Source organism: Ciona intestinalis, chromosome 13, assembly GCF_000224145.3.
Source record: "Ciona intestinalis chromosome 13, KH, whole genome shotgun sequence".
Taxonomy (NCBI): Eukaryota; Metazoa; Chordata; class Ascidiacea; order Phlebobranchia; family Cionidae; genus Ciona; species Ciona intestinalis.
In genome coordinates this window covers 1,663,099-1,687,932 of record NC_020178.2, presented here as the reverse complement: position 1 = coordinate 1,687,932, position 24,834 = coordinate 1,663,099, and the positions used below count along the sequence as shown (strand labels likewise).

General features: G+C 36.9%; 3 protein-coding genes across 3 annotated transcripts; all 3 read right to left on the bottom strand.

The window, feature by feature from the left end:
• Positions 1-2,559: 2,559 nt before the first annotated feature.
• Positions 2,560-14,945, bottom strand: LOC100177533 (krev interaction trapped protein 1-like). The gene is made up of 17 exons (XM_002122136.4): positions 14,760-14,945; positions 14,471-14,561; positions 13,699-13,776; positions 13,203-13,405; positions 12,708-12,824; positions 12,247-12,373; positions 11,290-11,405; positions 10,744-10,890; positions 10,279-10,435; positions 9,850-9,980; positions 9,033-9,166; positions 8,474-8,529; positions 8,051-8,155; positions 5,445-5,611; positions 5,018-5,161; positions 4,025-4,181; positions 2,560-3,459 (listed from the first exon to the last, which is right to left on the bottom strand). Exons 1-17 carry the CDS (start codon positions 14,879-14,881, stop codon positions 3,292-3,294), a joined length of 2,220 nt encoding a protein of 739 aa, XP_002122172.1. The 5' UTR covers positions 14,882-14,945; the 3' UTR covers positions 2,560-3,291.
• A 535-nt stretch (positions 14,946-15,480) lies between these two features.
• Positions 15,481-23,796, bottom strand: LOC100177581 (ATP-dependent RNA helicase DHX8). Its single transcript, XM_009862355.3, has 7 exons — positions 23,256-23,796; positions 19,308-23,046; positions 18,675-18,830; positions 17,920-18,093; positions 17,532-17,648; positions 16,907-17,140; positions 15,481-16,477 (listed from the first exon to the last, which is right to left on the bottom strand). Exons 1-2 carry the CDS (start codon positions 23,783-23,785, stop codon positions 20,019-20,021), a joined length of 3,558 nt encoding a protein of 1,185 aa, XP_009860657.1. The 5' UTR covers positions 23,786-23,796; the 3' UTR covers positions 15,481-16,477; positions 16,907-17,140; positions 17,532-17,648; positions 17,920-18,093; positions 18,675-18,830; positions 19,308-20,018.
• Positions 15,652-19,358, bottom strand: LOC100179884 (alpha-1,3-mannosyl-glycoprotein 2-beta-N-acetylglucosaminyltransferase-like). The gene is made up of 8 exons (XM_009862391.2): positions 19,308-19,358; positions 18,675-18,830; positions 17,920-18,093; positions 17,532-17,648; positions 16,907-17,140; positions 16,339-16,477; positions 16,038-16,274; positions 15,652-15,716 (listed from the first exon to the last, which is right to left on the bottom strand). The coding sequence occupies exons 1-8, from the start codon at positions 19,356-19,358 to the stop codon at positions 15,652-15,654; spliced, it is 1,173 nt and encodes a 390-aa protein (XP_009860693.2).
• Positions 23,797-24,834: the final 1,038 nt, after the last annotated feature.

The window sequence follows — 24,834 nt, the reverse complement described above, 5'->3', positions numbered from 1 at the left end:
GGTTTAATTTACTCTTTTACAAGATATATAGATATATTAAAAGTTTAGAAGGCCACAGCGCAAAATTCTTTCTGCGTAAATCAAACTTCAATGCAAGTAAAATAAATTACAGCGACTGTCACTATACTGTAGCGCTGCTAATTCGTCATGCAATATATTGATCTCCGAACGCCTTGCACTGTGTCCGTTGTTTACAAATCCCTGGGGTATACAGATAGTAAAACGAATGAGAACAGACGAATAGCAGACCGACAACTGCAAATGTATTTGCAAAATACTTCTCTAAGAAAAAAGGCTGTACTACTGCCTATACCGTACACACACTATGCACGTTTGTATACAAAATTCTCCGGATTTTAGCCAGCGTAAAAAAGTAAGGTGAACCTGCAAATAACTGCTTCAATTTGGATTCCGTACTGTTTATTTTTACAAGCCCGTTCAGCGCGCAGCGGAAGAAAGCGCTCTTTCAAACGATAATACGGACGGTGACGCACCGATCTATTTATAGCGCAGTATATAAAGCGGACGAAGCGCGCAACAGGCTCTCATTCTTCGACTCTTCCCGCCTACGTGAGTTACTCGCAAGCCGCGCTGGAATGTTATCCACTAGTAGATCAAGCGTAAATACTTCATACTTGGCTAAGTTCCTGGTATGCGTCTTTCCGATCTACTGTTTTTGCAACAAGCTATTCCAGCACAACTGCACGGTTAATTTCCGACGGTATACAACGAAAAAAAAGCATTTTTTTACCCCTACTCATACTCAACACTGTTTTGTTGCCAAATGCCAAGTATGCCAATTTACTACTTTTCTCTAAGCCAAAGCGGCTAAAACCACGGCTGTCATGTATTCCCGACTCTGTTATATGAAATCGCGTTATTTAAAGCGACTACCTAATATATATAGCGCCTACACATATTCATGTTTAGTTATGAGAAATGACTTGTAAAATATTGGCGCAAGTCTACAGCGACTAAAAGAATGGCCGCCATGTATTTAATGAAAGTAAACTCTTTAAACCGACTGGGTTATATACCTTGGCGTTATTTAAGAAGTACTTCATATATATATCGACTGTATATACATATTACATGTAATGTGTTGAGAATTGACTCGTAAAATATTTACACGGCAAGGCGAAGTCCTATGACTAATCAGTCTGATTCAAACACTTGTGCTAAGTAGGCCAAAATTTCATGACGTAATCCCGTAGCAGATTCGTAATTACTACATGCTCGGTTACGGCCAAGTGACTTACAACATACCATGGATAGTTCAGCAGTTTTGAGAAACAACAAGGTGCAAATTCGAGCCCACAAAATACAGCAAAAAGGGTCTATTAATATACCCCCAGGCAAAATAATGATATATAAGACATATAGTTCAACTGGAATGGCCTATATGTCAATCTATTACATGTTAATGACATAATTTAAATGATACCAATACAACACTAGCCTAGGGCAAAGCTACCGTTATTAAATATAGGCCTCCTTAATTTGCACTGTAATCAATAAATAATCCATAACAGCTATTACAGTCAATAATGTCACCATAGCAACGTAATAAAATGACTAACTGGTTAAAAATTACAAAATAACGATGTACAGAATAAAACACTACATAGAAAATATTAAAACCCAGATATTTAACATTAAACTGATAATACAAGCACAAAAGCTGATTAATTAGCTAAAACAGTTGCGTTTTTATTGCAATTGGGTAAAATATGTAAATGGCATTAATATAATGCATTTAACTAACATATAAAAGCCCATATATTTGACCATGAGTTTTATATGTATTAATATAAAGTTTAAAATAATTATAAAAGCCTAGATATTGGACAAACCATCATATATCTTATTAAAGTCATAAATTTTTATACATATTGGCCACACAGGAAACTTATCAATGAAAGCCACTCAAGTCTTATGTATTCAACTACAAAGCGCAGTGACCATCCTTTTAAGTAAATAGCAAACTCTACTTGGTGACCAAATCATATCGAGCCTTGTCTAGTAGGATTATTCCTTATCTTGGATTAGGATTTAACACAGCATGGGTTGTTTGCACTCAAATGTTTACAAGCTTTATAACCACAGGGTTCCCATGTTCATAATGTTAAACCTTCATATAAAATAGAAAGTTGACTACTGTCATTACAATTTACATTATCATTTATAAATTCACATTAATATTTAACAAAAAATGTCAATTGTTTAAAGTTTTGCTTATTGCCACTACCCTTATAATCCACATTAATTGTTCACCAGAAATATGATAAATCCACTCCATGTTTTAAGTTAACAAGGTTGTATGTCATCATATAAATTATAAAGTTTTAAACCTATATTTTGCACACTGCTCTAACTTTATGCAACAAATTAGGCTTTTTACCCTGCTGTTAGGTGTCATACAAACAAGCAGAGCCAAAGTATATTGCATTCACCACATTAATCAATGAGGTTCCCTAAGTTTGACAACTATGAGTGTAACCGCATTTTAACTATGTCACCCCAGATTTTATAAAAACGAAAAAACCATGAATGCTTAACCACAGTCTATCTGGAGATCTTTAATTTTTAATAACCAAGAAAACAGATGAAATTTTTCAATAACAGGCAAGAGGAAACAGCCAGGATATAAAAGGAAGTGTAACACAAACACACCATTTCCTCATTTAATGTTGACATAATATAATGGGGAGTGTGTGTTGTACAAGACATTGGTTATGTATATTAATTATATCATAATGATAATTCTTAATGAATATGTATCATTGTTATTACAATATGGGCATTGTTACATGATAGTAATTAAGTAAACCGTAATATTAAACTGTTAGGTTCAGTCATGCATTAAGTAGCTTCTTCAATACCAATATATGAACAAATGGAACATTGTTATGAGTTTTAACAAGAATAATGTATTTGTTTTTTCAACATATACTGTGGCAAGCAATTGTGATTGTGATTCCTTTTGGCCAGATAAACCAAGCACCAGTTTTTCTACCTTGGTAGGGCTTTGATCCCAGAACCCTTTAGTCCTGGTATGCAGCTTGACCTAGTTATAGATGAAAATGCAGCTTGTGGTGTATGTGGCAGTTTTATACTCCCAAACTACCTTAGCAAAGACTTGAACATCCAACTCTCTAGTCTAACGTGCAGCTTGACTTAATTTAGACATCAGATGCAAGGCAATAGCAGCTAGTACCCAGCTTGATACCTGTGTCAGTTTTCTGTGCCCAAACCACTTTGGTAGGGCCTTGATCATAGAACCCTTTGGTCTTAACATGCAGCTTGACTTAGTTTAGACATAAGATGGCAAATAAGCGCAGCTTGAGGTGTGTGTATGATCATGTTAATTTTATCGTCTCCAGTTCTGATTTGAAACAATCTTTCTGCCTCGTTCAGCTTCCATGACAACGAGAGATAACTCACGGAAACCAGAAGCGCCTGTGACATCACAGTGGTGTAACAATGAGTGGGATTATGACAAAACAGTGGGCGGTAGTTCCTTATTGTTGCGTAGGAATGGAAATAATTCAATCCAGAATTTAAATAGAATCGATACTGTGATGTAATAATATGGGATTTAAATATAGTGTGGATGTTTTAAACTGAGTTGTCTGTTTATTCCTGTCTCTTTGTGTTTATTTTATATTTTCCACCGAGATCAAAGGTATAAATATTAAATAAAGAAATTTTTATGAGTGTAATGAGTCTTGTGTACCGTTCCATATATTTCGTGCCCGCCTACGAGTTACCGCGTATGTAACTTATTTATCCTCGCATGGCGGGGCAATGACAGTCGTTATAATACGGGTGTTCTGTTTCATACACCTCGTACCTGCTTACAAGTTACAATGCATGTTACTTTGTGGGTGATTTATACTTTGCGTTGACGGCCGCTAGACAAATATACCCACAATAGTGACGGTATCGAGCATTGAACCTGGTATCCTCTGGTCGAATGTAAGCACCTAACTACAGTACCCTTTACACAAAGTTACTCTCTCACCTTATTTTCCACTTTAATGAAATGAATTCCTCTATGATTGACACCAATATACATGGCAACAATACGCTGATGAGTGTCGTTACCATGTTTGCGTGTGGCGTATGCATAACCAGTGAAAAACGCTGAACCATAAGTTGATATCTGTGTCCAGCAGTATCTATGTAATAATAAGCTTTGTTAGTTATATAGGTGCATTGTGACATCATAATGTGGGAAATATAATAGAAACAGTAAAAAATGGAAAAGATTTTAGAATAAAAATTTATTTATTTGTAAAATACGTATAAGTAAATTAAGTTCTGTTTGATCAACACTTCAGTATTTTTGACAGCTGGTTTTATAAAGTGTCAACAAAACAATAACCTTGAATTGGTTGCACCATTTTTCACAGGTGTTGTATTAAACCGACACTTTAGTATTTTTAACAGCTGGTTTTACAAAGTGTCAACAAAACAATAGCCTTGCAATAAGTTAAGTTGTATTTGTCATATACACGTAATGTTAAAAATGGTATTCCAAATTACTAATCTAATAATTGCCGGGTTTTGTTCTTATTTATAAGATTTCCATGATCAATTTGGAAACTCGTAATGACTAATCCGGAAATTCTCACTCTCACATTATGACTCATCAATCGGAAGGCTTTGTGATGTCACAATATGGAACCATTGTAATGCAACAATGGGAATAATGAAATCACAAATCACATTGTTTGATGAAAATAAAAGAAAGATAAACTTCCAAAAAGAGAAATAAATTGAATTATTGAAAAAAAAAATTTTTTACAAACTTTATATATAAAAAACTTTATTAATAAAAACAGTAAACCCTAAATTAATAAGACAAGAAACTTAAATTTTTAAAAAGAAATTTTATTTTATAATAGAGCTACTAAGAAAATGAACAGAATGTATGTCACAGTTTCCCACAGACAACACTATCCCACGAGTGTAATTGTGAGTCACAAAGTAAATTATTTATGTCACAACCAACCTTAAATAAAGCAGATGTAACTGTGAGGCTTCTCCTGGACCCTGTTCACTCAGTTCTTTAAACTCTTGAAGGATTTTCTGCGGCCAGTTTAATGTTCTGTTGTGTAGCTTGCACCCGGGGAGTATTTGACGAAGTATTGTATCACTGTGGGTGGGTTGTTAGTTGTTATCTTGTTAGTTTGGTTGTTTATGCGTTTGTGGGTGGGAACTTGAATGGCTTATTAATAGTTGCCACTCCCATGCCCACAGTCGAGTTGCTGAAGCTATTACAGTGTGTGGATAAGCAGACATGGATTTTCATATCCTCGTGGGTGGGAACTTGAGTGACTTATCCATGGTTGCCACTCCCATATCCACAGTGTGTCCACTAACTATGACACCATTATCAGACATTATTATGCCACATTTACCATTATGACATCACTTACTCCATAAAGGAAGGTTTATGTTTCTTGTGATCATACGGTCCATGTATAATTCTCATGACAACTGCTGCCATGGCGATTGCCACTTGGTCCAGGGAAGGGTACAACCCCCTCAATACTTGTGCGCGTGCCTCTTCGTACAGTAAGCGTGTGGAATAGATATCACTCACCTGGAAGGTGGGATAATGTTAATTTGGGTACAATGAGACCTGGGATTTAGACCAGAGTTGGTCTATTACCCCAATATTGTATATGCACATTCTATATGGATGAGGTCCTACAGTGAGACACGCATGGGACCTTGGATTTAGTCCAGAGTTGGCCTTTTAAAGTAAAACCAATGACACTTTTTTATAAGAATTCATAGAATTATAAATCAAATATACAGGCAGAAATGGCACACACATGTTATATGTACTATAGCGGCAGTAAAACACACATAAAAACTTAAAATACACACAGAAAATGTCAAATACCATGTCTGTTTACACATAATAACGCATACCACACCATACACACATATACACAGACAGACAAATGTATTTAAACTGGTACTACAGCGTAACATAACTGGCCCAAGTAAGAACTTTCAAATCAAGTCAACTATGACAAAACAATTACCACACAGGTTCAACAAATACAATGATGACATCACAATGGCTCAATTATCTGTAACAATTCATGCTAAAATTAACCTCAAATCTATGAGTTATTTATCCACAAGGGAACAATTTTAATTTGAACAAATCACTTAATTTGTCCCCAAAGGGCACATGATAAATAGGTAAGGATGTGACTTAAATTAAATGTAATTTATATTAATATTACATAACATGGATCATATTGTTAACATAGTAAAGAAATGGGAATTAACAGAAAAACAACAGTCGTTATAATATGATAAATAAAGAAAAAACTTTGATTAACAAGTGTTAAAAACGTTAACATAATATGTATTATATATAACTATATAGAATTCAGGGTATATATATATATAAATACAATGAATGTTATTTTAACCTTTTCTGTCGATTAAAATAACAAGGGGAAAGCGGAGAGATTAGAACTAACAGCAAAACGACAGTCGTAATAACACGGTATGGATAAAATGAATGGAAGGGCATTTGGTTAAAAAACGTGGCTGCTAAACCTTGTAAGAAGCAACTCACAGTGGGTTGCAAATAATAATTAAAACAGATTAAGCTACTATGTAAGTTTTGCACATAAAGACATAACGTGCGCAAATATATAATTTTAATAACCGCAAAATAATATAATATTATCTGTTAAATCAATTAATTTTAATTTTGAAAACAAATAAATTTGACCACTATGTTATCATAATCAGTTTTAATCTTGAATTCCCATGGTGGATTATGACATCATAGACCACCAAATAATAGGCATTGTTTATGGGATTTATAACAAAGGATCAAGTTAAGAAGTTTTAATCCAATCCAAGCCATGGTTACCACATTCATATCGTGGGAGTAATCGGGCACGTAGTGCTGAAGTTATAATTGGGCACGTGAATTGCATTTGGGCATGTATGTGTCATAATTTTGACAGAGCTTGAAATATTGTGCAAAAAAGGGGGCAAAAATGGGCAGACAAAATGCTAATTAGGCTTATGACGTGACATATAAAACCAATGGACTTGACAGTGAGCATGAGGTGTATAAATATGCCATGTACAGTGCGCGTTAGGACACCTATGTTATAACTATTTGAGTTGCATATATATTTAGTGATACTGCTATATAGTGTAATACGTGCCCCTTAACTGGCCTATGTTATCTTGTATTTATATCGGAAGTGCTTTAACCACAAGTGGCAACTAATGCAGTTGTCACTTGCATTGTACAACTCCCAAGTATGTTTGAAGTGTAAGTGATAACATAATGCAGGGTTACTATGTCATAACGGTCATTGTGACATAACACAGGCACCAATAGAAACTACAATCACCAGGGTGGGATTGCATCTTGTTTACAGATTACTTGGGCATTGCATCATAGCATTTTCATTGTACATTACAATTTCATTATTCCAACAACTCGGCTTTTTCGCGGCGATCCAAATATTAAGCATAACTTAATAGCAAAGTTTTGGGATATACCATTTAACTTTTACAGTAACAGTTAAAAGGGTTTGTGAACCACTGTAGTAGGCGACCCAACCAAACCAAATGGTGACCCAGGGGTTGAGAAGCACTGGTTAAAATTAAGATCTTGCGTAGGAAACCAATTTTTTTTGTAGGCAAGCAAAAAATGTTTAAACTTTTCCAATAACAATCAAAAAGTTTGTGAACCACTGTAGTATCAGCGTGAACACAAGAGCCAACCAGGTGCATATAAATACAGACAAGTGGATGAGAAGTCATCAATATAAATAAAGTACCATGAGGAAGATGGGACACATTTAGTACATAATATCCAAATATCCTGATGGTGTTTTAAACAATTAACAATGGTCTATGGAAGTCGCGAGGATACGGTTATATAATTTTTTTTTAATGTTCTTTGTTTACTACCAAATGAGACGAGAAAATAGAATGAAAGGTGTCCCGTCTTCCCCCATCCTACTATATACAAACAAACATACGTCACCTCTTCCTCTACATTGGGTAGCAAGTTGACGTCTCGTTTCAAAACTATCCTTGGGTTTTCCGCTTCAGCTGATTTTCTCTTTACGCCACTAAGCTGGCATAGTAACTATGGAAACATGGGTGTTACTGACATCTAATGGTTGAGTTATTATGTTTCTAAGTGGTTGGTATAAAGGAATTAAATAGGATTAAATAAAGAGGGTGTTTATATAGCTCTATAGTGACATCTTGTGACAGGACTATGCTTGACATATATAAAGACCAGCTTGGTACTTGTAACACTCACTCTTGTCTCATCTAACACTGAGGATGGTTAAAGTTGATTAACTGAAACTGCACCATCCTCAGTGTTAGATGAGACAAGAGTGAGTGTTATATAAAGACCAGCTAAGCAACCATATAACATACAATACAGTAAACTTACTTCAGGCCATTTCTGCATCTGAATAAGTGGACTGTGGTCAGGTTTTAATTGAAGATCTACAAATAATTATTTTACAGTGACATCATAAGACTCTTATCAGGTCACAAGTCAGTAGTAATTTCCCATAAACTATTATTTGACAAATACACGGAAGTTATAACTTTGAATGGTTGTAGGCTTAAACATAATTAGCACAAGTTTATTAAATCACAATGGACAGATTGTTACAGCTAATTGCATTTATTTATAGTTTGAATTATAGTTTCCTGAAATTATTTGTAACTACTTCCTAAGTTTACAATTTAACTTATTTTAAACCTGACAGTGAGCATGAAATGTGTATGAGTTTTACCCTATTACTTCCCAACACCCAGGGTGCCACCATCTATACCCCCCCTGAGGCAGTTTATAGACACTCAGTAATAGAGATTCTGTAAGGGTGAGGTCTTCAGTGAGGCACAACTGAGATCTGGGATGTAGGTCTATTACCCCAACACCAAGGGTGCAAGCATTCCATTACATAAGCGCATATATATAACTTTACAATGTAACAACTTACGCAAACTTTTAGAAGTCACCCATAATGAGAAATAAAGTTTCGATTCATTAGAAAGTCTCAACGATTCGATGAGGTCGTTCACAGTTGCGTTGCCGCCTCTGCGTAAATCAAGTGTCTTCTCTGAGCCATCCATTCTAAACCATAGGATACAAATATTGTGATGAAATAAAAAATCCATATTGTGATTAAAATTACTCCAACTCAGTGGTCCTTAATAGGTTGTCAAAATTATCAGCCACACATAATAAAAATTCCCCCCAAAATAATCACCCACAAGGCCACAAAGTAACATACATGGTAACTTGTAAGCAGGCATGAGGTGTTTGAAACAGAACACCAGTGTTTTAATGACTGTCGTTTTCCGGCCATGTGAGGAAAAAGTAAGTTACAGTAAAAAAAAATACTTGTCATGAATTAAGAATATGTTTTGGTTTTGAAAGAGAATGATAGATGCTGCATTTTTGCTTCTAATTAGTAACTTGGTGGATAGTAAGCCCTCCTTTATAATCATATTGTAATGAATAAATGAATGTAACTTATTGGTGCAACTTTGTGGGTGATTACTTTTCTGTATTGCTGACAATGTAGAAAACACATTAGTGACCACTGGGTTGGAGCAATTACTGTTAAGTGTCTTGCTCAAGGACACATACGCCCACAATGGTAGCAGCGACGAGCCTTAAACCCATACCCCCCGGACAACACAAAAGTAGTAATATATATATAACCACATACTAGCAATATATAAATATATAACACCACATATTAGTAATATATATATATAACCACATATCAGTAATATAGATTTAACCCATACTTATGAACTGTAATTCTCCTGTAAGGTTTATGAGATAACTCCTTTAGTAACTGAACACATTTATTCCAATCCTTTGACTTGATTTGTTCCGCACATTCTATTGGGGTCCGCTGTTGTTTATCAAGCAGGTGCTATGGAAACAAAGTATTTTATATAGTAGGGGAAGATGGGCCACCTTTAGCACATAATATCCAAACATCCTAACCGTGTTTTAAACAATTAACAACGGTCTATGGGAGTCGTGAGGATACAGTTTGAATGTTCTTTGTTTACTACCAAATGGGACAGGAAAATAGACTGAAAAGTTGTCCCATCTCCCCCACACTTATTTAATGTTCTTTGTTTACTACCAAATGGGACAGGAAAATAGACTGAAAAGTTGTCCCATCTTCCCCACACTTATATGATAAGCATTCACTACACATTTACCCTATCAATGAAAGGATGATCCACCAATATCCTGATAATATTATGGCATCCGCATCCAGCAGCAAGGTGTAGAAGACTTGTCTCGTTCCGATTTGTGATGTTTGGGTCACATCCTCCTTCATCTAACAGGATCTTCACTGCATCCACTCTGCCATACCTGTGTAGATGTAAGGTTTACAAAGACATCCACAGCCATATATAGTGTATGTATTGTAGTATATAAAAATAATCAAGGGCGTCACGTGTATTAAAATAAAGGCATTTAGATTTACAGAGAATGTTATACGCGTCGCGTTTTTAAGGTTAATAAAGGGTATACAGTCGTAACCATTTTCGTCATTTTTTGAATTTCTTAGTTTTAACTGGGTGACATTGAAACTGGATTGCCCAAACATGTTATCACCCCTGTTTCAATTGGCAACCCCAGCCTTACACTTTGACTTGTAATAAACCCAGTATACTGACCAACAAGCATAATGAATAGCAGGCCAGCCATCGTGGTCCCAAATATTAACTTTGCTTCCCTCCACCTTCAATAAGTATCTCAGTGTAGGGAGATCCCCATCAGCAGCAGCTCTGTGCAATGGAAACTCTTCTACCCAACTTAATTCTCTGGATAGAAGAACGTATAAAGTCATACTAAGTTTAAATTCTCTGAAAAGAAAATCATTTAGTTTATAAAAAACAAGGTCATAAGTTTATTGACGATGAAAAGTAAAGAGTTTCTTAAAGGTCTGGCTTCAAATAGGCTCAAGTGCTGGGAAGCTTAACTAATTAAAATAATTAAATCCAAGGAATTAAAAACCTTCAGTGAGGTACACCTGAGACCTGGGATGTAGGTCTATTACCCCAACACCCAGGGTGCTACCTTCTAGACCCCACTGAGGCAGTTTATAGACACTTAATAATAGAGATTCTATTTTATAAGGATGAGGTCTTAAGTGAGACACACCTCAGGCCTGGGACATCTAAAAATACAGGGTAGAAAATAAATGCAGGGTGCGAAAATACCTGCTTTCTTCCTTATTATCCTCCCCTTTAAACCACTGCTCACGATCTGGTATTTTTATCTTGGAGTAATCAGGAATAGCTTGTCCATAATAGGGGTTGGTAACTAACATGTCAACCTGTGGGGTTACATGTTATTTGAACCTTGGTCTTTATATCATGTGTTATTTAATTTCTATGGGTTTATATGTTATATTTATGGATTTATGTTATTTAAAGTTTGGTCTTCTAACACTGAGGATGGTTAAAGTTGATTAACTGAAACTGCACCATCCTCAGTGTTAGATGAGGCAAGAGTGAGTGTTATATAAAGACCAGCTTGGTACTTGTAACACTCACTCTTGTCTCATCTAACACTGAGGATGGTTAAAGTTGATCAACTGAAACTGCACCATCCTCAGTGTTAGATGAGACAAGGGTGAGCGTTATATAAAGACCAGCTTGGTACTTGTAACACTCACTCTTGTCTCATCTAACACTGAGGATGGTTAAAGTTGATTAAACGAAACTGCACCATCCTCAGTGTTAGATGAGACAAGAGTGAATGTTATATAAAAACCAGCTTGTAACTTGTAACACTCACTCTTGTCTCATCTAACACTGAGGATGGTTAAAGTTGATTAACTGAAACTGCACCATCCTCAGTGTTAGATGAGACAAGAGTGAGTGTTATATAAAGACCAGCTTGGTACTTGTAACACTCACTCTTGTCTCGTCTAACACTGAGGATGGTTAAAATTGATTAACTGAAACTGCACCATCCTCAGTGTTAGGTGAGACAAGAGTGAGTGTTATATAAAGACCAGCTTGGTACTTGTAACACTCACTCTTGTCTCATCTAACACTGAGGATGGTTAAAGTTGATTAACTGAAACTGCACCATCCTCAGTGTTATACTAAACACCCTAGCATATTATAAACCAGCTTAATATATATTACTTGTATATAAAGAGCACCCACCTTATTATAAAGGTAAACATGGATTCCATACAATGGATTGTGGACAACATGGTCAGTTTTATTTGTTTCCTTCATTTTTGCCATTGCTTGTTCAGGTGTCAGTTTGTTTTCCAATAACAACCAATCTCTATGGAAAAAAAAGTATAACAACTATATAAGGAGCTATATATAAAAAATAAATACAATGAATGTTAACAAACTTAGAATTAGAGCTTGGATATTGGATGCTAAACTCATGTTGAGCAGATGTTACAGCCAAATGCAACACAGAAACTATATTTGATAAAAACAATATTTTCACTTTACAAAATACAACACGTTTTCTAATGTATATTTAGCATTGCTATTAGCTAGTATAAGATATATATGATTTTGATTTCTATAAGATATATATGATGTATACAAGATGTCTATGATTTATCTTGGAAATCTATGATTAATATAGGATCTCCATGTCGTACCGGTTAGGCTCGGCAGCGTACGCAGGGTTGGTTATGTTTTCATGAATTCGATCGAGAGCTGTTGGCCGAAATAAAGCTTGAAGTGACGTTGGACGCGACATCTGACGTTTCATCCATCTGTGGTGGGTATGGTTGTTAAGTATATAAAACAATCTAACTGTAAGCATTTTAATAACAAATTATAGTATAAGTACTAAAATACTGCAGTACTATAATATCTGGCATACTGTGAAGCATGCTATAGGACCTGAGATATTGCCAGAGTTGGCCCCCAGGATGTTACACCTACAATACAACCCATTAGTGACCACTGAATTAGAATCCTAGAGTTGTCTTACCCAAACACATGCGACTACCAGTATTGAGCATTGAACCCGGTACCTTTTAGTTATAACCCAAGCAACTAACCACCAAGCCACGGGACCTGACAATAAACCCACACAATACTTAAATCACATACAATCGTAGTGAACAAGTATTAACCAGAGCACCCACCTTTCCAATGCATCGACGAGTGGTTTAACAACCTCATTATATTTGTCCCCTTGCCCATTAACTTCATGTGTAACTTGGTGTAATGTATGGAACCCACACGGTGCATTAGGTTCGCTGCTGGATTGGAAGGGGTATGGTGTGGTAGGGCCACGTATTAAAGTGGGCACCACGTATAATATTGCATTCTCTGGTGTACCATTAACCTGAAACATAAAGGAAAAAATAAGAAAAGGGGAAATACTTTTAGGAGTACTTTATAACACTATACGAGTGCGAACTTGGAGATTCACTTAAAGTAACCAAATGTCTTGTCATTCAGTTGGTGACACGAATAAAGAGATAAACAGGAGTTTTTTATATAGACTTAATGAAGCTTGTAATTGTAAGAAGTAAACTGGTTGTACGGTGACTAGTAACTCTTAATACATTTATATAAAAGGGATTGTACACCAGTACCATAATTAACATTAGGTTAAAAGTAATGAACATAATAAACCTGTAGTTTGAGATCCTTTGCGTGAATTACTCTTTTTGCTTTAATACCAGTATTAGACGGACTGGCAGATTTTGTGACCTGAGTGTAAAATATTCAGTAAGTAAGGTGGTATGATTATATGTAAGTTATAGTAATTAGTAATACAAGATATACATCCCAGGTCTCAGGTGTGCCTCACTGAAGACCTCACCCTTATAGAATAGAATCCCTATTATTGAGTGTCTATAAACTGCCTCAGTGAGGTTTAGATGGTAGCACCCTGGGTGTTGGGGTAATATACCTACATCCCAGGTTTTCAGGTGTGCCTCACTGAAGACCTCACCCTTATAGAATATAATCTCTATTATTGAGTGTATATAAACTGCCTCAGTGGGGTTTAGATGGTAGCACCCTGGGTGTTGGGGTAATAAACCTACATCCCAGGTCTCCGGTGTGCCTCACTGAAGACCTTACCCTTAGAATAGAATCTCTATTATTGCGTATAAACTGCCTCAGTGAGGTTTAGATGATAGCACCCTGGGTGTTGGGGTAATAGACCTACATCCCAGGTCTCAGGTGTGCCTCACTGAAGACCTCACCCTTATAGAATAGAATCTCTATTATTGAGTGTTTATAAACTGCCTCAGTGAGGTTTAGATGGTAGCACCCTGGGTGTTGGGGTAATAGACCTACATCCCAGGTCTCAGGTGTGTCTCACTGAAGACCTCACCCTTATAGAATCATGTTTATAACTTACACCCCATAAGTAACCCCCAAACAACAATGTACTTACCTGGAAAACATGGTCGATAATGGCTTGTTTAGATGCATGATAACTCAAACGTGGTTTAACGCTTGGTAATCGTTTTCTTTCATCAGAATCACTGTTTATAAAATAAATACTTTAATTACCTTATAGAAGTTATTGGCCAAATGCAATAGTCAAACTTGTCAAACCTTTTTCATAGCTAATAAAAAATCTACACACTAATGTTCTTTTATGGTTTAGTTTATCTTAAATGAACGAACATGTAGAAATAAACGAAATATTTGTTATTTTTACGAATTGAAACAAAACTTACTTTTTCCCAAAGCCTGGTGCTTCTTGAATAAATAATTCGACATCTTTTGTTGATTTTAATGATTTTATCGAATGTTTTGGTGTAATTGATTGTGCTGGCCGGACAATCGCAATATATAACATGATTTTACATTAAATTACAAAAGTTTTATTAAAATTTATTGTTTACTATTACAGTGCTTTCGCCTAATTTTCAAGAGTGCCTTCAGCAAGAAATCTCAAACAGAAGCAACGCTTGACTTTTTGCTGGGGACTGTAAATTTATGGTTTTAAAATATAAAGTCACTGCACCTTTCCACAGCAATATTTACACAAATGAATAAACTTTACTAACCTTCTGATTAGACATCCATGTTAAGTAAGTCTTACCTAAATTGATGCCCAAACCAATCAAAAGTCATGCCTGCTTATCCACACACTGCAATAGCTTCAGCTACTCAACTGTGGGCATGGGAGTGGCAACCATGGACAAGTCAGTCTAATTCCCACCCACGAGAATATAAATGACCAAACCGACCAAAAGTCATGCCTGCTTATCCACATACTGCAATAGCTTCAGCAACTCAACTGTGGGCATGGGAGTGGCAACCATGGATAAGTCACTCAAGTTCCAACCCACGAGGATATAAATGACCAAACCAACCAAAAGTCATGTCTCCTTATCCACACACTGCAATAGCTTCAGCAGCCGACTGTGGGCATAGGAATAAACAACAAATAAATGCAATATAAGATGTTTAAAGGCATTTACAGATAATAACGAATAGTAGAAATGAACAAAGCAAAATAAAAAACGATGTATTGGGAACAGTCCATATTTAAATATAGGTAGAATATGTAAGTCACCAATTGATAAAAAGAACATACAATACAAAGTAAATATATAACTTGTGTCAGGATAATAAACTCATGTTGAGCGGATGTTTCAAACTATGTTGATTATCAATGCTGAAGAAGACTAGATTATAGAAGAGGTTACACGACATGTTATGTAAAATTAGAGCCCAGATATTGAATGCTAAATCAAACTATATTTTTATCAATGTTTTTAATAAACAAAACTGAAAGCAGTAGTTTTCAACAGCATGGATAATTAATGAAAATTTATATAAACATCAGCAAATATAACACCTGAAATTTGTTCATATTTATGCATAAATATATTGCACAAAAATTTAACCCAAAACTTTCCACTAACTAGCTGAGCGGTCGTAACCAGTCCACCCTTGAACAGGGGCAATATAAACCCTCCTATTTGAATACATTATACTAACTATACCATGGTATGCAGTTCGTGGAACACCAGATTTTAGGTCCTCCATAATACCCAATGCTCTAGCGAAAGTTTTAAACACAGCACTGTTGGTGTATTCAAGTCTGACTTCTTTTTCCGAAGGTTTTGAGTTTGATTGAAGTTCATTTAGAGAAACAGACGGCGCTGAATAAACTTTTGTGAGAAAAGTACGATCATAAATCTGCATCTCAAGATATGATAAATCCTCTTTGCCCCAATCCACTTTGAGGTCCATTCAACTTTATAAACTTTCAAATGTGTGTCAAAGGAATTGTCGGTTACTAACACCATTGGGCCCAAAGGTTTTGGTTTAAAATATTTCTGGCCGAATACAAGCACGTCCCTGCATTTGGTCTGGGTGTCGGATCCAGTCGTCCCAGAAAGCCAGCGGCCATTTTTGGTTCCAACTCGTCCCAAGTGCTTCTCTGTGTTGTAAAGTTATAACGTTATAATATAATTACTTTAAATTGATAATGTTTTATTGAAAACGCAAACAAATTGGCAATAAATATATATGACTGTCAGTTTAAATAAACCAAATGTGGCCATTGGGTTATTAGAATTGCTGTTAAGTCTCTTAAAGACCCATTGAATTGGAAAAAGGGACAATTCTGTTCTAAATCCCTGGTCCTCAATGACCTCACCCATAGAGAATAAGGCATATACAATGTTGGGGTAATTGGCAAACTCTGGTCTAAATCTCAGGTCCCATGGAATGCCTCACTGTAGGACCTCACCCGTATAGAATATAATGTGCATATACAATGCTGGGGTAATGGGACAACTCTGGTCTAAATCCCAGTTAAAATAGGGCATATACAAGCTTTATAGCTATTATTAAATATCGCGCTCACCTTCAATAACCATCCAAGCCCTGGAAAGAAATCCGATCGATAAACCATCTTCTCCCCTCCTGTATCGATTTGCCCCGTCTTCCCATTATCGTTCCAAGCGGAGATGCAGAGGATTGATGGGTCACGCAGGAGGAGGTTGTGCATGGAGGAGAAGTAGGAAAAGAAGTCCGGAGCAACCTCCAGGTCGTCTTCAAGGATGAGGATCGAATCAGAGGAAGGGAACAAGGAGAACACCTGGGGGAGAAAGAAGATTTTGAGATTGAAATTCTGGACTGTACTTTTTGAGATTCAATCTTGTTTTGTACTTTTTTGCAGTTTTTCTTGGTAAAATATTTATTTACTTTTTAAACTGTCCAAAAAACTAAATTATTTGCTTTATGTGTTGGCTTCTAACTACACTCTTTGTTAGTACGGCTAGTTTTAACAAACAAATATCTTATTCTAAAAAGGAATCACTTTTATCACGTTAAGCACGCTTACATGATTGTCTGTGATAGGAAGTTAGAAGACTCCCGAAAAACTCTGGTTAAAACACTGTTATTAACAGAACAGACGTTTGTAAGTTCCATTAACCAATTCTGTTTGCTGACAGTTGTTAAAAGTCTGTTAACCTAACCCATTATACCTGTGTGATAGCCCATTTATAATGCATGGATAACTTGTAGTAACCCCTTAGACCTCCCCTATGCTTTGGAGGAATCAAACTTTCTCCTGGATCAGGGTGACGAATGTAGTTGGATATCTGAAGGAAAATAAACAAGTATTCAATACTATGTATGTTATGCAATATACCTGAGGATGAACATAAAAGTATTCTAACTCGACAGTGAGCATGAGGTGTATAAAGCCACCATGTATGGTTTGCAACGCCCATGTATTAAATCCCTTAGTTTTCCACCCAGAGGATAAACATGAAAGCATCGTAACTCGACAGTGAGCATGAGTTGTATGAAGCCACCATGTATGTTGTGCAACGCCCATGTACTACAACCAACACACACCCAGAAACTAACCTTATGCGTATCATTATATCCCTGAATAACCTTGGAAGTTGCAATATCGTTTCCGTCTTGACTTACAACAACCGGGAAGCTTACACTGCCCCCTTGTGGTTGGTATTTAACGAGAAGATCGAGGCATTGTGACACGGAGGGTCGATTGAAAGCAAACACTACAATTGGTATTATCTGTGAACAAAAAATAAATGTAACTTATTTATCCTCGTGTGGCAGGGCAACGACAGCCGTTATAACATGGGTGTTCTGTTTCATACACCTTCTGCCCGCTTACAAGTTACAACGTATGTAACTTATTTATCTTCGCATGGCGGGGCAATGACAGTCGTTATAACACAGGTGTTCTGTTTCATACACCTTGTGCCGGCTTACAAGCTACCACGTATGTAATCTATTTATCCTCGCATGGCAGGGTAATGACAGCCGTTATAACACGGGTGTTCTGTTTCATACACTTCGTGCCTGCCTTCAAGTTACCATGTATGTAACTTATTTATCTTCACATGGCAGGGCAATGACAGTCGTTATAACACGGGTGTTCTGTTCCATACACCTTGTGCCCGCTTACAAGTTACAACGTGTGTAACTTATTTATCCTTGCATGGCGGGGCAACGACAGCCGTTATAACACGGGTGTTCTGTTTTATACAAGTGAATGTGATCTGTGAATGAAAGCAAGTATGGGGTAATACTGTAGTATGGCCTGGGCAATTTATGTTTTATGCTGCTAAAACAACAATTAAAAAGGTTACCAGTTTTGTATCTGTTTTCTTCGTTGTTGTTCTTTTTGTTGTTGTTGTTCTTTTAGTTGTGCTTGTTGGTTTATGTTGTTGTTCATGTTGTATTCTTACACTCATGTCTTGTAGTTTATCAAGAAACGATTTGTTATCGGCTACTAGCTTCGACATCTGGGGAAGTAATGTTGAAACATTACTTGATATTGTAGGTTTTATTATATCAACAAACAAACATTAGTTCATATTTAATATTATGGGAGGTAATCCATTTAAATCAAACCAACATTTGATCTACAGCAGAACTTCATTAGTGTTGGTTGTTTCATTTATACATTGTTAACAATACATCACTGAAGTGTCGAAAAAACAAAACATATATAATAGTCAAATAGGGGAAGATGGAACACCTTTAGCATAGAATTTCCAAATATCCTGATCGTGTTTTAAACAATTAACAACGGTCTATGGAAGTCATGAGAATACGGCATTATAATTCTTTAAATGTTCTTAGTTTACTACCAAACAGGGCGAGAAAATAGAAGAAAAAGGATTCACACATTAAACATTATATACCTCGATTATGGTAGCGTTTAATGCAATGTTTATCAATAAATTACGAAAATCCAATCAAAACAAAACATATAATACCTCGTTTATTTTATAATTCAGATCGTGCACAAGTTTCTGTCTCATCTCCATGTTGATCTCATTACTTTTGTTTGATTGGTTCCATAACAGGAACCATACACTTACACACACAAACAGGCAAAGGAAAATAATCCTCTGCAGCAAACTCTTGCGCATTCTAGCAACTAAAGAACCTAAAAAGTTTAAGCACAATTGTGGTCAATGGTTTGAATAGGGTGGCATAAACTGACCAATTCAGAAGTTTTAGAAAAAATGAAATGCGATTGGTAGATTGGTTTAAATGGAACATGATGTTTATATATGGAAACGGCATGTAATATTCGTGTTTCTTTACTTCAAAACAGGGTGTATGATTGAGTGTTTAGCTTTAGGAGCTTAAAAGTAGAAAATAACAAGATATCTTTGTGTTTGTACTGGAAAAATACAAACATTTGGAACACAAGAGTTAGATTAAAGTCAAAATATTTATGAAATTTTGCTTTCTTGATTAAAATTTTGGCGAAAACTAGCAAAATGTATCACTGTTTAATCCAATACACAAAACTTAAATTGTTATTTCAGAAAATTAATTATATATAGTTCGATACTGTCTTTAAACATTATGAAAAATGTTCAATTCATTAAAAAGTTTTACAAAATTGACCAAAAAGGCGACTAGTCTTTATAAAAAAAGAATTGAAAAGCATGAGTTTTTATGAAGTTTAAATTGAACTATCTTCTCCTGTACGCCCTTGATATTCTCCATGAGTTTGGTTCTTCATATCTGTTATAAAGTGGCTCCAACTTCAGCTGTTTCTTCTGCTTACTTAGCTTGGTCGGGTCTCCCATCTTGAAAAACTTCGGTGCGAACTCAACCAACCATTTTGGATCAATTGCTGTAACTTCACGCATGTATTCCTTGGTGGTTAACACTAACTCATGATATATAATCCATTCTGGCTGCCTGTTGAACAAAGCACTGCTAGGATGTATATAAACAACCTGTTGGTCAACAAGAGTCCTATAACCTTCTTGTGGGTCTTTTTTCGCTGCGTTTCTAAAGTACCCGCTGCAAATCGCTTTCTGTATCTTAGCAGTGTTTTTTCCACAAGTCACGACATCAAGTTTATGGCGATCCATAATCCCCAACATTTGTTTCCGAACATCTTGTGCTCTCCTAAGCGTACGAGCTTGGATAAAGTTCTCATAACACCAGGGGTTACTAAACTTATTATTTTTCCAGGAATTATACACAGCAAGCAGAGTCAACTGGTCTCCTTCCGTTTGATGAAACTTTGCTTTTTTCTGATCCGCCAACGCTTGTTTATCTTTTGGCCGATAAAACACATTCTGTACAGACAGCATTGAAACCACAGTGAGTATCTCATCACTACAACCAAGATGAACTGACATAATTAACATCTTACATAGCATGGGTTCTAGTGGAAACTCAGCCATTCTTCTACCCAACCTTGTCAATAACCCTTCATCATCCAAAGCGCTTAACTGGTAAAGTTGTTCCATAGCTGTAACCAAAGTCTCCATGGGCGGGGGGTCCATGAAGTCAAAAGACAGAAGATCATTTATCCCCATTGCTTTTAAAGATAAGACAGTTGCTGTTAGATTAGTCCGTTGTAACTCTGGTACTGCAGTTGCAAGCATTTCATCTCTATATGCACGCTCTGTATATAATCGATAACATTTACCTGGCCCTGTACGTCCAGCACGACCTGCACGTTGTTTTGCTTGTGCTTGCGATATAGGCGTGACCACGAGCTGATCAATTCCTGTCTTACTGTTGTAAACATTCTGCTTCACAAAACCAGGATCAACCACGTAATATATTCCGTCTATTGTGAGAGAAGTCTCGGCAATGTTGGTTGCTATGACAACCTTCCTACTCCCGGGAGGAGCAGGATCAAAGATCCTCGTTTGCATCTCGGATGGAAGAGCGGAGTAAACAGGGAGGATGATAAGCTCCGGTACCTCCGGACCTAAGGACTTCATCCTTTCAAAAAGGATCTCGCATGATGTATCGATCTCCTCCTGTCCAGTTAAGAAGAGCAAGATATCACCTGGAGGTTCGGTAAGATGGATCTGCATCACTGTGATCATGGACGCGTCTAAATAATCCGGTTCAGGGTCTTTAGTGTACATAATCTCGACTGGGAACGTGCGACCAGGAATTGTGAAAATAGGCGCGCCGAAGAAATACTCTGAAAACTTAACGGCATCCAATGTTGCTGAAGTTACGATTAATTTCAAATCTTTCCGGGACTGAACGTATTTCTTCACAAGCCCAAACAGGACATCAGTTTGAACAGTACGTTCATGAGCCTCATCCAACATAATAACTGAGTATTGGTTTAATTCGAAGTCAATCAAACATTCCCTCAACATCATACCTTCAGTCATGTATTTAATCTTTGTTTCCTGGCTTGTGCAATCTTCAAACCGAATGGTATACCCAACCTCTTGTCCAAGTCTGCAACCAAATTCTTCAGAAACTCTTTTAGCAACAGACATAGCAGCAACCCTTCTCGGCTGCGTGCAACCAATCTTACCCCGCACAGTGTAACCAGCTTCTGCAATATATTGAGTGATTTGTGTTGTCTTTCCCGACCCAGTTTCACCGATAACGATCAAAACTTGATTATCATGAATAGCTTGAACTAATTGCTCCTTTAATTTATAAATAGGAAGACTCTGCCTCTGTTCAATGATCGTTAACTCCGTCTTCTTCCCATAAGAAGCCTTTGCTCCACCAAAAGCATGCTTCTTCCACTCAGGTATATCACCCTGTATCATGCTCACACTTTTAGAAGTAGAAGCGGCTGGATTCTCTTCCTTCGGCATCGGGTCAATCCAGCTCTTAGTTGAGGTGGTTGGCTCTGATTCTAACTCCGCTTCTCGCTGCTGTTGTTTGATCTCTTTCCTCTCTTTAGCAAGAGCGCCTTGCATCATGGCTGCTTTGGATAAGGATCCATCAGGATTCTTAACAATCCTCACAGGGCTAAGGTCAATGCTCTGGTTGGTATGCCCGTTCAAAAACGGAGGTTCCTCTTCAACTAATTCAATCTCAAGATCCTCGTTATCGCTATCAGCCTTCGGGAGGACGCCGCTCTCCTCATCAAACTCAGGAAGTTCAGTTACATCCATACAACCTGCAGACACCATCTGTTTGATCTCCCATCTTTCCATATCAGACATCTTATTTATCCTCTTGGGAGAATCTGATCTATCCTGGACATCCGAGACCTGAAGATCACTTGGACGATCCGGGTTCCTCCCAATTAACTCCTCATCTTTGATCTTAGGCTTCTTCATCCTAGAGGTTCTCCCGGGATTCAAATCCTCCCCAGTTATCTGATCTACATCCTTCATTGTGAGGCTGGTCTTGGTTCCAGTAAAACTGATCACTTTAACTTTACATTTCTGTCCTCTTTTTACAACATCAGATACTTGTGAGACCCTCCCTTCAGCCCTCAGCTCCGATATATGAACCAAACCCTCAATCCTTTTTCTTAACCCTTCAAGTTGAACAAAACATCCAAACTGCATGATAGAAGTCACTCTCCCTTCGAAAATGTCTCCTGGAGTCGGCTCCTCTGGTATTTGCCTCCTGGATCTCTCAGGTGATGGGGTTCTCCTCCTAGATGATGGGGATCTCCTTCTAGATCTTGAGTGATCTCTTCCATCTCTTCTCCGATCATCTCTGGATCTTTTAGAATGTGGAGATCTGGAACGATCACGACGTGACCTTACACAAATATTTAAAGATTAGAAGATATATTGAATATAATAAATGCATATAAGTTGTCATGTTTGGCATGAAACTTGTATATTTAAGAGTTTTTGTGCTCTATCTATACATAAAAAGGTACCAGGTGTATGAAACAGAACACCTGTGTTATAACGCCTGTCGTTGCCCTGTTGTTACTTAATTTAAATGCAAGATAACTTTAATACCTTGAATCATCTCTATCATGCCTGGATCTCCTTGTAGAAGATTCTCTCTCCCGATCCCTGGATCGATGCGGGGAACCGCCTCTTCCCTTTTTCCTCTCTTCTCTAGGAGCGAGGAGGTTCTCCAACTCGTTCATTGTGTCTTCTGCATCCTTGGTGTCCACTTCTGTTATCTTTGGAGGCTCAGGAAGAACAGGAGCGTCGTCCGCACGACACAGAGCCGGGAACATGAGTTTATATTTCCCTCTTCCGTCGTCCGTTTCAACGAGAATCTCTTCTCCTTCTTTGCCTTTTTTCTTTTTTGGAGGCCGCATTCTCTGAATGAGAGAGAGTAAATTTTTGGTGAAAGTCTCCGGAAACTCTGCCCCTTTTTTCTTCAAAACTTTAGAGAACTTGGGCAGGGATGGGTGTTTGTCAGCAATAGAAATAATAAACTCTGCAAGATCTTTATCGTTCATTCCAAGATGATTGTCGAGCTCCGTGCATACTTTAGACACCAGGGACAAATATTCAAGCTTTTCTAATTCATCCATGATTTATTTCTACGATAACCTGAAGGTAGAAATGGAAGTTTGACTCAAAGAGTAGACTAAACTAGTACAGTATCCTCTGTTACGTTACAGGTTAATCGTTACATTCAGGAAATTTATATTTAGTCAGTTGGTGGTTATATATAAAGGTTAGGGTTTAGTGGTAAAATTTAGGTACCAAATCATTATTATACTTCTACATATGTCAGATATATTACATGATAATATTATGCCGTTTTCCACTACACAAAAGTTAGCTACCGCAAAATAACACAAAGTAACATACACAACCTCGTATATTATACGTCGCCAGAGTTTTGTCGCCTTCTTATACAAAATAAACCCGAAATTACTAAAATACCTGCGTAAATTACCTCTCCGGCAAACTTCAGCCCCCATTTACGCACTTAAAAACTAATTAAACGCTTTTAATTAACGAAAAACTCAACCAAAGCTAAACGTATAACAAGCATTGACAACAATGTGACGTCATCATTTACACAATCACGGTGTGCCAATTAATTTATTCGTCCCCGAATGAAAATTAAATTTGTGTTTACACCTGCAATAGACTAATATTACGATCTTTGAAACCAAAATTTTGATCTAATATTCTAATATTACGCTCTAGCTTCATAATACTCGAAGCCGTGGCATTGTGCTAGCGCGTCTGCCGCTAGACTATAGGCTACAGGTTCGAAGCTCACTGGTGCTACCATTGGTCGTGCACGTCCTTGGACAAGACACTTAACGACAAACCCAGTTGTAATGTATGAGTTGTCCAAATTGCCAACTAAATACTAAAACATCTTAAAACAAAAAATCTTCCTTTACACTAATTTTATCACTGCTAACTTTTGTGGTCGTTCATCTGTTACTCTGTTTCCTAATAACTTGTAGCTGATATTCAATCTTGCATACATGGAGCAAAAGAAAGAAAAGGAGAGAGTGGGTAAGTGAAAGGAGGAGAAAAAGGGAGAGGAGAAAAAAGCTAAAAAAGTGAAAGAATAAAGGAAGAAGAGAGAGAGGGGGAGAAGGGTAAAGAAGAGACA

Bases quoted from the DNA above. Each gene is read 5' to 3' on its own strand.
- LOC100177533 (XM_002122136.4), bottom strand. From the start codon at position 14,881: ATGTTATATATTGCGATTGTCCGGCCAGCACAATCAATTACACCAAAA. The intron at 8,530-9,032 runs GTAAGTTGTTAC...AATTATTTGTAG, and splicing joins GGTGACTTCTAAAAGTTTGC to ATCTTCAATTAAAACCTGAC. The intron at 4,182-5,017 runs GTTGGTTGTGAC...ATTATTACATAG, and splicing joins TTACATCTGCTTTATTTAAG to ATACTGCTGGACACAGATAT.
- LOC100179884 (XM_009862391.2), bottom strand. From the start codon at position 19,358: ATGGAGATGAGACAGAAACTTGTGCACGATCTGAATTATAAAATAAAC. The intron at 18,094-18,674 runs GTAACCTTTTTA...TTTTGTTCACAG, and splicing joins AGAAAACAGATACAAAACTG to ATAATACCAATTGTAGTGTT. The intron at 17,649-17,919 runs GTTAGTTTCTGG...ATTTTCCTTCAG, and splicing joins GATATAATGATACGCATAAG to ATATCCAACTACATTCGTCA.
- LOC100177581 (XM_009862355.3), bottom strand. From the start codon at position 23,785: ATGGATGAATTAGAAAAGCTTGAATATTTGTCCCTGGTGTCTAAAGTA. The intron at 23,047-23,255 runs GTATTAAAGTTA...TATTTGTGTAAG, and splicing joins CATGATAGAGATGATTCAAG to GTCACGTCGTGATCGTTCCA.